The sequence below is a fragment of the Nannospalax galili genome, unplaced genomic scaffold (assembly GCF_000622305.1).
Source record: "Nannospalax galili isolate Female #2095 unplaced genomic scaffold, S.galili_v1.0 scaffold1009, whole genome shotgun sequence".
Lineage (NCBI taxonomy): Eukaryota > Metazoa > Chordata > Mammalia > Rodentia > Spalacidae > Nannospalax > Nannospalax galili.
Genome location: NW_008360054.1, coordinates 324,056 through 339,156, shown reverse-complemented (window position 1 = coordinate 339,156; position 15,101 = coordinate 324,056). Strand labels below are relative to the sequence as shown.

At 45.8% G+C, this 15,101-nt stretch overlaps 1 protein-coding gene across 2 annotated transcripts in view; it reads left to right on the top strand.

Annotated features, from left to right (window-relative positions):
* The window catches only part of Elavl1 (ELAV like RNA binding protein 1), a 39,432-nt gene that overhangs the window by 12,445 nt on the left and 11,886 nt on the right, over window positions 1–15,101 (top strand). For both annotated transcript variants that reach the window (XM_029559170.1, XM_008824144.3), the window contains exons 2-3: window positions 3,522–3,709; window positions 12,169–12,272. In XM_029559170.1, coding sequence (XP_029415030.1) covers window positions 3,538–3,709; window positions 12,169–12,272 — 276 coding nt within the window. In that variant the 5' untranslated portion in view covers window positions 3,522–3,537. The remainder of the gene's footprint in view (window positions 1–3,521; window positions 3,710–12,168; window positions 12,273–15,101) is intronic.

Sequence of the window (15,101 nt, the reverse complement as noted above, 5' to 3'; positions counted from 1 at the left end):
AGACGTGCGCCACCATGCCCAGCTATTTTTAAAGAAGGTTCAAGATTTATGATCATGGGCATTGGGTTAAAAACCCAAAATTAATACAGAGCTGCCCCTCTGGAGGAGAGTTGACTATCCACTGAGCCCTCCAGGCAAGTGCACTGCTGCTTGAGTTTTTTTGTTTTGTTTTGTTTTTGAGACAGGGTCTCCCTGCTGCCCCAACCAGCCTGGAACTCACTATGGAAACCAGATTGGCCTCAATCTCATGGAGATCTGCCTGCCTCTGCCTCCCAAGTGCTGGGACTAAAGACATGTACCACCATGCTTGGCTTGCTGTCTGAGAATTTAGAAGCAGGGGCACCCGACCTCTTAGGTTAGGAAACTGGACAGCAGCAATGCCTATGAGCAAACCAAGTGTGGTCTGTGAGTTTAAAAGAACAATATTGGTACCCTCTCAGCTGTATCAATACAGACACTGTTGCCATGCCATCCTGAGCTCTGGACTTTGCAGAGCCTGCATCAATGAAAACCAAACTCCCTCCACTAAGAACGAAATCCTTGCTTCTTTCTGGCTCCGTCACTGTCTTTGGCAATAAAAAGGGCACGCATAACTGTTGCCATCACAGACAGGTGTCCAAAGTGGGGCTTCGAAGGTGCACATTACAGGCTCCTGGCATCTAGCCTGTAATCAGCAATAGGCATTGGAAAAAGAAGTCAGAAGTCTTTGGAAAGCTGTTGAGTTACACAAACTTTCTTATGGGAGCTTCAGCTATTGTACTGGGATTATGTGTGGATTTCTTTAAAGCAATGTTTGTGTATGCACATGAGCATGTGCTTACCCACCAGGGATGGACCCCAGGGTCTTGTGAATATTCTACTAGTGAGCTGCATCCCCAGACCTCTTCAAAGGTCCTGTTGAACCAGTCAGTGTGGCATACCTGTAATTCCAGCATTCCAGAGATGGAGGCAGGAGGAGCAGAAGTTCAAGACCAGTCTCAGCTGCCCAGTGAATTAGCAGCCAGCCTGGGCTACATGAGACTCTTGTCTCAAAAAACAGTCATTCACATGTGGAGGTTCACATCTATAATCACATTTAGGAGGCTGAGGCAGGAGGATTGTCACAAGTTTGAAGCCACTCTGGCCTGCATAGTTAGTTCCAGGCCAGCCTGGTTAAAAGAGATTGTGTTTAAAAAGCAAAGCAGGGCTGGAGAGAGAACTCAGCAGTTAAGAGCACTGGTTGCTCTTGCAGAGGACACTGGTTGGATTCCAGTTCCAGGAACTCTGACACCTTCTTCTGACCTCCAAGGGCATTGCTTGACATGGATGCACTTATATACATGCAGGCAATACACTCATACACATAAAATAAAAATAATAAATATATTTAAAAAATAAAAAACAAAAAAGCCCTGTCCGTGGTAATGGTTCAACTTAGAATTGTTCTCTTTTGTGTTAATAGATTTGTGTTTTGTGGAGCAGTTTTAGTTTTACAGAAAAAAATTATAAAATAGAGAGGGGTTAGTGAGATGGCTTGGTGGGTAAAGGTGATTGCCACCAAGCCTGATGATCCAGTTCAAAAGAAGGGGAGGGGAGAAATGACTTCCGCAAGTAGTCTTATGATCTTCACATGTGCATATTTGCACAAAATAAGTGTAATTTAAAATATAAAAAATTAGTAAGTTCCCTCAACAACCATTTTCTTGTTATCCACATCTTACATTAGTTGGATACATTTGTCACAATGGATGAAACAGTATCAGCATATTATTTAATAACTGAGGCCTGTAATTCACATTAAGGATTAGGGTTCATGGTATACATTCTGTGTTGTATATTCTGTGAGCTTTGAGAAGTATTTGTATCTTTTGTTAGACTATTACAAGAATCTCTTCTAGTTTTTTGAGATAGTCTCACTATGTAGCCCAGGCTGAGCTTGAACTATTTATTTATTTATTTATTATTTATTTTTGAGTAGGGTCTCTTTGATCCCGTGCTGGCTTCCGACTTGATACATAGCTGAGAATGACCTTGTGCTTCTAGCTTCACAAGTGTTGGGATTAGAGCATGACCACCATGCCTGGTTTATGTGGTTCTGGGAATTCAACCCAGGGCTCTGTGCATGCTGGGCAGGCACTCTACAAGCTGAGCCACATCCTCAATCATAACTAGACATTCTAGTCCTTCTGTCATAATCTGTAGAGTGCAAGGATTATAGATAGACCTGTGCCACCATTCCCAGGTCCATAGAGAACTACTTTGTTCTCCTAAAAAAATCCCATGATCTCCCTGTTTGTTCCTTCCCACCTGCTGTCCTGGCAACCATTTTTACTATATCTGTAGTGGGGTGTGTTTTTTTTTTTCGGTCTTTTTGAGACAGGGTCTCCCTGTAGCCCCAGCTGTCCTGAAACTCACTATGTAGACCAGGCTGGCCTTGAACTCACAGAGATCCGCCTGCCTCTGCCTCCCGAGTGCTGGGATTAAAGGCGTGCACCACCACTGTAGTTTTACCTTTTGCCAGTAGGTCATACAATTGGAATTATACAGTACGGTGTTTCAAAGTGTTTTTTTGTTGTTGCTGTCTTTCACTTAATAAATAGTATGAATTTAAAGTTTCTGTTGTCTGGTCTGGCAGTGTAGCTTAGTGGTAGAGTGCTTGACTAGTGTGCTCAAAGCCTTAGGTTTGACCCCCACAGCCTGCAAAAAAAAATTTTGTTGGTTGTTTTTAATAGAGAAATTAGGGCTGGGGGGCAGTGGGGATTTTGCTCAGTGGTAGTGCTTGCCTAGCAAACATAAAACCCTGAGTTAAGTCTCTGGCATCAGATAAAAGAAAAATCAAGCCTGGGGACATAGTTCAGTGGTAAAACAACTCAACTTCCCTGGTTAAAGTTCCTTGTCTTTTTGTCGCTTAATGGTTTATTTCTTTTTAGGTACTGAATAATGCTCCATTTTGGAGATGTACCATAGTAACTGAGTTTATCCATTCATTCCCTGCAGGACAATTGGTTATTTCCATGTTTGGGCAATTATCAAAGCAGCTATCTGTAGCTATAGTTAGTCTTTTTCTGTAGGTATGGGTGGTTGTGATGTGTATATTCATATGGGAGGGAATATGCATGTGTGAGTGTGGGCGTGCATGCATGTGTATGCCAGAGGTTGATATTGGGTGTCTTCCTATTTTACTCTGCCCCTTATTTTTTGAAACAGAGTGTCTCACTGAACCTGAGCCTATTTAGATAGGCAAGCTGGTTGATGAGTACCAGGGGTTCCTTTGTGTCCCAAACCTCCATGCTGGGATTATAGAAGTGTACCATGGAGTCCAGCTTTTGCCTAGATGCTAGGGATAAGAATTTGGATCCTCATGCTTTTGCTGACAGGCACTTTACCAACTGAACCTTCTCCTTGGCTCCATAGTTGATTTTTTTTTTTTTTTTTTTTAAGTGCAGATAAGAAAATCCCTTAAGTGCAAATGTAGTTATCTTTGCCTTCATATACACCAGGATGCATATTTGTAATTCACCTGATCTTGTTTTTCATCGCAGATTTTTTAATAATACGATGTCTAATGGTTATGAAGACCACATGGCTGAAGACTGCAGGGATGACATTGGGAGAACGAATCTAATTGTCAACTACCTCCCACAGAACATGACCCAGGAGGAACTACGAAGTTTGTTCAGCAGCATTGGCGAGGTTGAATCTGCAAAACTTATTCGGGATAAAGTAGCAGGTAAAGAGCCTGAGAAGTTTCTGGATAGGGTCCTGCTGGCTGTGCTACTAAGCACTGTCTTTTCTGCTGGTGACTCATGTTCCCTAGTGCAGAATAGCCCAGACTGGGAAGTTTCTTTTTTTATCTCAAACTGCTCTAGTATAAGATTAGATGTAGTGGGGCTGGAGAATGTAGGTAAGAACATGTGCTCTCCTATAGAGGACCCAAGTTCAGTTTTCAGCACCCACATCAGGTGGCTCACAACCACCTGTAACTTGAACTCCGGGGGATCTGACATACTTTTCTGACCTCCATGTGTATTGTACGCTCACACACATTGTACGCTCATACAGGCACACAAATATACATAATTTAAAATAAAATCTTTTAAAGCGGGATGGCTAGAGAGATAGCTCAGCTGTTACAAACTGTGGCTGCTCATTCAGAGGACCTAGGTTTGGTTCCAGCATCTACACGGAGGCTCACAAACATCTGTAACTTGGAATGCCAGGGGACTCAACACCTTCTGGCCTCTTGAGGCATTACATGACAGGGTACACTTATGTATATGCAGGCAAAACACTCATACACATAAATAAATAAAATTTAAAAAGAAAAAAGTTGGACAAAAATTCCCCAGTGAAGAGCAATTCTCTTTTTTTAATTGGTTTATTTTTATTTTATGTGTATGAGTGTTATGTCTGTGTGTATGTAAGTGCAGCTGTGTGGTACAGTGCCTAAGGAGATCAGAAGACCCATTGGAACTGGAGTTATGGACAGTTGTAAGCCTCCATATGAGTGCTAGGATTCGAACCTGGGTCTTCTACAAGAGCAGCCAGTGCTCTAAACTGCTGAACCATCTCTCCAGCCCCAGAAGAGCAGCCTTTGTAACACAAAACATATGCACAAAATAAGACATGCCAGAGGAGAGGAAAATGAGGGGCCACCAGAAATAGGGAGTGTTTTAAAAGTCACATGAGGTCAAGGAAGGTCTGCAGAGGTTTACCTGGTTCCATGTGTGGGGACCCTGCTGGACCAGGCACTGACAGGTCTGTCCCTGTTAATGTAGCCCCCCATGTACAGATTAGCCATCCACTACCTTCATTGTTCCATCAGCTTGAAATCTGGGGTCAGGAACAGAACAGCTAAAAGAAAGCCTTGCTCTTCAACTCCCTCACAGGGTGACTCCCGGGCCTCCAGGCTCCCCATGAGTGAAGCAACTACTAGTACCTTACGTCCTGACTGTGTCAACTGTGTACGTGTATGTAGAAAGCCAGATTCCTGTTAAGGCCCTGCTTTCTCAGTTCTGAGAGTGTGGCTTCAGGAACTCTGCTTCCAAACCCTGCTGCTATTCTTTTCCTTCTCTGATAGAACGTTGTCCTCAGGACTCACTCCCTCCCCTTTCCTCTCTGCTCCACTTTGGCAGGCTAGGGAATAAGTACATTCAGGACATTCCAGCTATCCTCTGGTTTGTAGGTACCTTGGTTCTTTATCATAGAAACTAATTTCTTGAAACATTCTTTTTTGTATTATGAAAAATGTCAGGTATATAGGAACAAAGTATTATATTCAGTCTGGTGTATCCTGTCAACTTTCAACATTTTCCCAGTAACTTAAATATACTGACCCCTGGATGACCTCAAACAGCTTGTCTGATGACTGTCCAGAGAACTCACTTATCAGACTAGGGCCTTAAACTGAAAAACCTCTTCCAGTCCCAAGTCTGTGGTTTAACACCTTCTAGAAAGAAAACTTAGATAAGACCCAGATCGAATAATGCTAGAATATTCAGGAGTCCTGTCCAAAGGGCTTCTGGATGGTTTCTCTACTTTTGTTTTGATGGGAGAGTAGACTCAACTCCTTCAAAACTCCAGGGCATCGGAGTCTGGTTCTTATTTCTCATGCCCTGAGTTCTTTTCTCTGTCCCCATTGTGAGTTTCAGAGGAATGTGAGCTATGTTGGTATAAGCACCTAGGAGGTCCGTCCTGAGAGAACTGTTTTTAGGAAGTCCTGGAGTCAGTGTTGAGGTCCCAGATATGGCTTCTCTTTTCTCTGGACTGTTGGTAATACTGGTACCCGTGAGCTATCAAAGCACACGCTTTTCCGTAGGTCTCTTCAGACCTGCCACACGAGGGATCCAGAGTCCTTGCTAAGCTCCCTGACTTCCTCTGGCACTGCTGACATTTGGGGCTGGATGGTGCTTCCTGGAGTCTAGTTATTCCCTGGTGGGTGTTGAACAGCAGCCCTCACCTCCACCCACTTGAAACTGGTAGCACCTTCCAAGTTGTGAACATTAAAATATGTCCACAGACATTGCTCCAAGTTTTGAGGGATGTAGAACCTCTGTAGGATGAGAACCATGACTGTGTTGTCCTCTTATGTACAGACTGTCAAACTCGCTGTCTGTAATTCCTTCTAAAAGCATCCTCTTCCCCTGGCTGGCTATCTACCCTCAAGGCAACATTCTGTCTCTTGGAGTTCCTTCTTGTCCCAGCCTTAAACTTGGCGTTATTCCATGGCCCTTCTTCATTTTCCAGAGTTGACACTGGGAGTCAGAGGATTCACCTAGTGTTTTCAGTGTCTCTGCAGTTTGCCACCTCTCCCAACCAGAAAACTCCTGAATCCCAGGCCCTCCTGTACCACAGTCACTGTATCTCAGACTGGTCTTGTGTTGTTGTGTCTGTCTACACAGCAGTTCCTCTCAGAAGTACCCACAGCTCAGTATCTATCCCTTTACCAAGGGATGAGCCTTTAGTCAATGCTTATCCTGCCTCATGCAAGAATCATTCTAGCCCAGGACACCATTGCCTTTGTTTGACCTCTTAACTAGCCACCCAAGCCTTTCTTCTTCCATACTTCCTCAGTATAGTAAAAATGACCTCTTCATCATCCCCCATGTGACCCTGTCACTACCTCCTCTAAAATCCTTCAGGTTCTGATTGTGTTTCTTTGCAGATACCTTTCAAGGCTCCATCTAGTCACTGACAGATGCTCCAAGGCTGGAACTTTCTCAGCTGATATATTCACGCTATAAATGTGTATTGTAGATCAGCCATGTACAATCTGGGCACTAGTGACAGTAGGAAAGGGACATGGTGTCAGAGATGAAGAGAATGTCACTGAGTTGGTGAGAGGCTCCAAATGTTTCTGGTCAGCTGGGTGCAAGTCCCCTTATTAGGAGCATTACATTTGTTGTAGAAACACTAGCTACAAGACTTAAACATAGTGTTACCTGGTGCTTCTTACTTAGCTTACTGTGCACCCCTACAGTGGTCCTGGATGACCCGTTCAGGAGTCTTCCCTCCTCAGCCCTTGTGGTTGTCAGCCTACAGCCCTTTCACTCTGTCTTTCATCTCTGGTTATGGTAGAGTCCACACCCTTCATCCTGCTGTACCCCACCCCCACCCCAGCCTGGACTTAGCTGCTTACCATTTCTTAAGCGTGCCCGACTCTCCGCTCTCTACACTCTTGAACACTTTTCTTCTGCAGGAACACCCTTCCAACTTTGCCAGCTCTACTATTTTTCCTTGACATGAGTTATCTTTGCTACTCATGGGGGGCAAAGTCTAGCCACATGTAGTAGTGGATGCCTTAAATCCCAGTGCCTGGGAGGCAGAGGCAGGTGAATCTCTGGTCTCTGTGAGACAAGCCAGGGCAACATAGTGAGTTTTAGGCCATCCAGGGCTACATAGTGAGACCCTGTCTCAAAAAAAATCTAAACATGAGACAAGCAGGAAGTAAAGCTTAAATCACCCATAGTACCACCAGTGTTGCCACTGAATATCATTTCCTTACATGCCCTCTTTGCCAAATATTCACCATAAACAATCCTGTATTTCATAGGAAAGGTTAGTGAGTTTTTCTTGATATACCTGAACTTGTTCTTTGCCCCCGGACATTGTGTTGTCACATCATTGCAGTGGTTTTGTGCTACTCTGCTTTAAACAATATTGTAAGCCCCACAGAGATGACTATCTTGACTCTCTGCTCACTCTCTTCCATACAGTCTTCCTAGAAGTACTAAATCAGCAGATGGGAGTGTTCTTTCTAAGAACTCCATGGTTCCTGTTGCCAGCTCACCCTCACTTCCACCAAGCCTTTCCATTCATCTCCTGGGCCTAGCTGGATTTCTCTTCTGCCAGCTGATACACAGCAAATGGCATTCCATCAATGGCACTGACCCACATTTCTAGTGAAATTCATCAACATCTTCATCTATTTGCTGACTTTGTTTCTTCTTTTCGAAAATACTCTTCTTGTCTTTGGCCCATTATCTTTCATTTGGGCCTTTTACTTTTTCTTGCTGTCTGATTTATTCCCTCCTCTCACTTAGACCCAGTGTCTTTCAATGAAGCTTTCTTTGGAGCCACTGTGGGTAGACCTTTAAAGACAACACTTTCAGTATCCACCTTGACACTGTAGGTACTCCTTTCCTTTGCCTAGGAGAGGCAACCTCTCCAACAACCTAGGTTGACTCATGACTCCCAGTTCCTAGAAGCACCAAGGGTAGGGCAAGGCAAAATGCTGAGATATCTGCCCAGCCTTAACCCTTGTCTGAAAGAGAAATATGCTTGGAAATGCAAGGCTACTGGCAAGAGTTTAGCAGGGGATACTTAACAGTGTGGAATAAATGGTGCTTCATACAGAGACTCTGGCTTAGAGAAGAGCAGGTCTGGAGCCCCACCCAGGCACATTAAATCAACTACTATGGGGTGCTGGACTATCTGTGTTTTAACTTCTTGGAGGATGACAATAGTGCAGGGCCAGTGAGAAACAGGTGGTAGAATTGTGTCCCTACAGTTGAGAATTAAGAAGGGGGGTTCATCAGTTTCTGGGACATCCTCAGACCTCAGAGCCATGGTTTGTCCAGTTTTTATCCACCTTACCTATTTCCCTCTTCCCTTTCCTCCCTGCCTTCTCTACCAGTATCTCCTGTCTGCAGAGCCTTGGCCACCTCCTGGTCCAGACTCTAGGCAGACCCCACTGCCCAAGCCCCCAACAGCCTATGTAGAAGCCACACTTAGCCTAGCTTGATACTAATCAAGCTGCTCCTCAGCCCTCTGGCCTTTCTCAGGCTGATTTCCCATCTCTCCAAAAGGAGACACAACTGTCAGGCTCTTGGCTCTAGTCAACAGAAACAGCAGGAAGGAGCTGAGAAACGGGGACTCAAGCCTGCTGGCCTACTAGAATCTTGAGTCCCGGGCTGAAAAGAGATTAGGGGCAGGGGTGCACAGTCTTCCTGTCCTGCTCCTGGGGGACCACCTCCCCTCCTCTCGAGACCTCCTACCAGCTGCCTACTGGGAATGCTAACTGTCCACACCAGGGCTCCTCTGTGTCTCCTTGGGCAGGACTGCAGAAGGCCCAACCCTCTCTAGGTCCTTCTGGTACTGCTCTCATCATAACACTCTGAAGACCCACTGCCCCTCCCCCATGCATATTGCCCTTGTCCCACATCTGGACTGGCTCACAGGCCCCTTGGGTTCTGTCTCAGCTTCTGCTTGACTGCTATTTACTCTCCACACAGTGACTCCCTCCCAGACCTCCCATAGATGAGTTTGCTCAGCCTCAGTGGCTACCCCTCATTCCAGAAACACCCAAGTTGCCTCCACTTCTGACACTTAGCACTCTCTCTCCTGTCTGGGCTGCTTGATCCCAGTGATGCTAAGATGTTGATTCAAGATCACTTTTACCACCTGTGACTGACCCGATGCAGCCCAGCCAATCAGCCCCTCCTAGCACAAGAGAGGCCATCCTGGGAGCACTTCTACAGAGGTTTGGCTCTTTAGTTTCTCTAAGGTTTGTTGTCTGACTTGCCCTCAGGTATGTGATGACTTTGATTACTGCAGTACCTGACCTCTGTGGAGAACATTGTCAATCCCCCCAGCCTGGCACAAGGCCTAAAGCCAATAGTGCTCAGCTAACACTTTGGTTCATTGCTGCCTGCCTCTGATTTCCTTGGTGACTTCCTTGGTGATATGGGCAGGCTTCGGCTCATGCACGTTCACAGGTAGAGTTGGAAGGAGAGAGGATAGAGGAGGAGTTGAAGGAGAGGGAATGGAAGTGGATTTGATCAAAACACATTATATGCATGTATGACATTCTCAAACACTTTCTTAAAAAGTTAAATTAGCAATTGAGGAAAATGCCCAACATCAAACTCTGGCCTCCATATGTTCGCATGCACTTGCATGTGCACATGTACAATTTAAAAAAAGAAAAGAAACGTGGATCTAGAGGAGTAGATTTAGGGAGGGAGAGAGAGAATGGTACGTACAAAGGGACGAATGTAAGTCTGCTCCTGCAGTGTCAGCTGTCATGGTGTGCAAAGGGGTGGTGAGAATATGACACCTGACAGACTGCCCTAGCCAGGCGATCTGGGTCAGTCGGTAGTGTGATAAAGCCTTCTTTGGAGTAGATATCCCTGACCCTTGAAAGGTTGTGATGGGAAGGGCACTTCATTTCTGTGGCCTTCCTCCCCTAAATCCATCACCACAGTAAACACAGAAAAATACCAGACAGACCAAAATAGGGAACAATGCAGGAAATACCACAAGGCTTCCAAATTGTGATCAAAAGCAAGGATAGTTTGACGTGACATCACACCCAGAGATGCCTGAGGAGAATGACACTAAAGGTAGTGTGAGGTCCTGGGCAGAAAAAGGCCTTGAAGGGGAAAAACTAAGGGCAGAGGAATCAAGGGGATGTTTAGTTAATAGTGAACCATCTTAAGCTCAGTTACTATAGCAAACATGCCAAACTGTATAGTTTCTAATAGGGGATGCTCAGAGCAAGGGGAGAACTCTCTCTTTTTTTTAAAATTTTATTATTTTTATTTTGTCTGTATGAGTGCATGTATGTAAGTGCACCCATGTTGTGCAGTACCTTCAGTGGTCAGAAGAGGGCATCAGATCGCCTGGAGCTGGAGTTCCTGACAGTTATCTACCATATGAGTGCTGGGAACTGAAACCAGGTGCTCTGCAAGATCAGTCAGTGCTCTTAACCACTGAGCCATCTCTAAGGTGGGAACACTCAATCTATCCTTTTTCTGTAAATCTAAAACTATCCAAAAAAATACAGTATTTGTGAGTGGGTGAGATGGCTCAATGGGTGTAGGCACTTGCCACCAAGCCTGGCTATCTTAGTTCTATCCCTGGGTCTCGAGTGATGGAAGGAAAGAACTCCTGCAAACTGTCTTCTGATCACAAGCGTGCTATTGGCATGTATATGTGTATACACATACAATGCACTACAATAATTTTTAAAATAAAGATATTTGAAAAGTGCCAATAAAAGGAGGGGGGGGTGGAGAAAGCAAGCATTAGGCTCCCTGCTTGGTTCACATCTTGTTACCAGCAAATAGGGTTTTGATTGCAGCCAGCTCAGCTGCTTCCTTGTGTCTGTGGGGCTGCCTCACAACTGTTCTCTCAGGTACCCAGAATAGAATGAAGCAGGTGCTGCTTACCATTGCAGGTGTTTTCATAAGCTGGGAAGATGTGGATGGAGCTCTGGTTTCCTTCAGAGAGAGGCCATGGCTAGATGTCCTCTGGGGCTCCTGACTCCCACTCCAGCAGCTTCGTATTCTTGGCTTCCCTGCCAGGCCATATCCTTCTCCAGGTAGCCAGTAGGTGGTTGTTTCTGTCTGTCCTGAGTGTTTCACAATGAGCACAGGAGGACCCTATGCCTACCATCCTGGTTGGCATTGTTACAGCCAGAAGAAGCCTGGGAAGCTTGGCCAAGTCTATGAACCTATGACCTGGGCCACTTGGCAGACTTGGGATTCTCTCAGCTCTGACCCCCAGCTCAGTCCCACTTTGCCTTGGGCTCAGGAGAGTAAAGGGAATCAGTGCTAAGTGGTGCCAGAGCCCAGTGAGCCTCTCGTTCTGGGGATCCAGGTGTTAGAGAAACAGTAGGGATTCCACCAGACAGCCTATCATCCATCAGGCTCTGCTCACTGGCCTGGCCTATTGTGGCCCTCCTCATCCTCACCCATCAGGGCCCCACAGTGTGGCCAGCACCTATGGGATTGGTGGGCAGCAGGGTGCAGGCAGTAACACATTACTCTTATTTATTTTGTGTGTGTTTGTATGTGTGTATCTGCATACATTAGCATATGTGCACAATATAGCATAAGGTCAGGACAGCTTGCTAAGAGTCGATTCTCCTTCCACCATGCGAATCCCCAGAACTGAAATCAGATCCTCAGCTTTGGCAGCAATCCACTTCTGCCCTTGCTGAGCCATGTCAGTGGCCCAGTTTCTAAGTAACTTTTAATTACAAGTTACCTTTGTTTATTGCAAAAATGTTACAAGTTTGCCCAAAAAAGAAAGCTTGGCATCATGTCTGTTGTTGTTCCCAAGAGGCTCCTTTCTTGGCATTTTGGTATGTTAACCATGTCTTTTCTTTTTCTGACTTTGCCTTTGACCCTGTCACCTGCCTGCTCACTGGCAGCCAGTTTACTAGTGTCATATTTTCCCACACAGGACACAGCTTGGGCTATGGCTTTGTGAACTATGTGACTGCAAAGGATGCAGAGAGAGCAATCAGCACACTGAATGGTCTGAGGCTCCAGTCCAAAACCATTAAGGTAAAGAGATTTGATCCCACTTTATCCATTCCTGTCCCGAGTAGGGATCATGCTGAGGCCTGGTATTTCCAGGTCATCTGACGGAGTATGCACACACTTGGTGACCACCACAGTGGGCCTGACAACCTCCTCAGCCCCACCATAAAGCAGGAAGGGAATGTGTATCAAGTCAGTCCTCACTGCTTCCCAGCCCAAGTCATCCCTAGAGTATGTTTACTGAAGCAGTCTCCCCTGCAAGCCCTTCCTGCCTCGCCAAGTTCCCATCCCTGCAGCTCCTGGCTCTAGCAGTAGCAACACTATCCAACCCTGCCCAGTTTTCCCTTCCTCCTTCTTCACAGGTACCCAAAACCTTTCTCTCCAGTTCATCCATTGAGCATATGTTTATTGAGCACCTATTCTCTAAACTCACTGTTCAGGCAGTGACCAAAGCAAATTCGTCATCTTCACAAGACCTTGGGCCCAAGGGGCCAGGTGTCAAGACACCAAAAATTAAATTGGAAAGCCACCTGTGATATGGGCAGGCAGAATGGAGTGGCAGATGAGTGAACCAAACATGCAGCATTCTGTTGTTGGAGCCTCAGCCCTCCTGGGACACTCAGCAGGACCTCCTGATTGCACAGACTGGCTTCCTCTGCCTCTGTGTTCTAAACCTGCAGTCCCTAACCAGTCCCTCATCCCAGGTATGTCTGCCAGCTCTGATGGCAGCAGCACCCATTCCCATGGGCCTTTGCCTCATGGCCTGAATTTGTGTCATGACTAGACAACCACTGGGCCTCCTACCTCATAACCAATCTGTCATAAGGTACCCACAGACCTGGCTTGTTACCTCTTGATGCCAAGATGTTCACCAGAGGGAATCATCTTTCTTGTTCACCTTATTACAAGAGCAAGATTGACTTGTATAATTCCCTTGTTAAACTGGGCGTGGTGGTACACGCCTTTAGTCCCAGCACCCAGGAGACAGAAGTAGGTGGATCTTTGTGAGTTCAAGGCCAGCCTGGTCTACATAGCAAATTCCAGGCCAGCTCAGGCTACAGGAAGAGCCTATCTCAAACAAGGCCAAAAAAATAAATAAATTCCCTTGTTACTCCACACTTGTTAGTTCAGAGTGAGTCTGTAGAGGGTCCCTTTGGGGACCTTGCATCAAGGCAGTGCTTCCTGGGCTTATGTGATCATTAGGAACATCTGGAAAGTTGGAATACACAGGTACCCTGACTGTGCCTCGTTTCCAAGTGACTCTACAGGGTGACCCTGGGAAGATTATTTTTACCAATCTACTAAGAAAGTTGGCTTATCTGCTAGGTGGAGGCTGTATGCATTCAGCCTGCAGGATAGACTTCTATTCCCTCAGTCTCTGTCCTTAAACTGCCTTGTGATCTTGGTTACTTAGTGTCTCAACCCTCCCTGGAACCATGAATTGTTGGGGCAGAATCTATACACACACATACATTTTTTTGTTTGAGACGAGTTCACATAACCCAGGCTGCCCTTGAGCTTGCTGTGTAACTTGAGGATAACACTGAGCTCTTGATCCTCCTGTTTCTGCTTCCTAGTGCCAGGATGATAAATGTACACCACTACACCCAGTTTATGCAGTGCTGAGGATCAAACCCAGAGTAATGGGTTCTGCTCCTCCATCGCTAGCTATTATTTTGCGTGTGTGCCAGCCTGGCAGCCACAGTGGGGGCAGTTGTTGGAAGAGATGGACTGAACCTGGCGTAGGTATAGCTCCATAGACCTGCCAAGGCATGTAATTCATATAGCTCACATGTATGAAGTAGGGCCAGGCTCTTCCATACTTCATCTCTGGGTCCTCACCACAGTCCTGTAGAGTGAGTCTCAGTGTAGGATGAGAAGCTAATTTTTCAAATACTCTTGCTAGGATTCATTACAGGCATATACTACCATGACCACCAGATGGCATTATCGCCAATAACTGTTGTAGAGTAATTCAGCAGGTGTTTACTAAATGCCAGCATTCAACTTGTAAACTACAGTGTGTGAGAGTATAAGTGCAGTGGAACAAACTAAATAGGGACAGAGGGACTGTGTGTTATGTATACGGATCTGTGCCTGCCACATTGTCAGGAAAGTTACAAGCTTGCTAGGGCTCCCCTGGTACATTACCACAGACTGGGTATCTCAAAGAATAGAAACCATCTCACAGCTCCAAAGGGTGGAAGTCTGAGTTCAAGGGATCAGCACAGTTGATTCCTTCCAGAGGCCCTACAAAAGGGTCTGCCATAGGCCTCTCTCCCAGCTTCTAGCAGTTGCTGGCAATCCATTCCTTGGGTTATAGAAGCATCAGTCTCTTCAGCGTCTTTCTTTAGCATCCTCCTTATGTATGCACCTGGGTCCAGAGTTCTCCTTTCTTTAAGGATGCAATCACACTAGACTAGGGTCCAGCTTCACATATGTGCCTCATCTTAACTCAGTCTACAAACCAGGTCACATGAGGTTGCCTAACCATGTGAATTTGAATTGGACAAAGGAACAAATAGTTGAGCCCCTCACAGATTTCACAAGAAAAGGACTGGAAAGGAGGGGGTTAGTTCCAAAGAAAAAATGTTGCTGGGAACTTAAGAGGGTCCATGCACAAAATTTGTGCCATCCATTCTAGTACAGCCCCATTGGACTCAAGTTTGACTTTGAACTTGGCAGTGTCTGAAGAAAAGAGGCAGAATTCTCGTGGCTCTTGAAGACAGTGGCGTGAAAGTTCCTCCAGTATTTGACTGGAAGCTGTTTCTCTTCTGGGGCCTCATACAGGGCCTGAAAAATACAGACAGCACTAGACCAGGGCCCTGCCCCACTAGTGCCACTGGGTCGTAG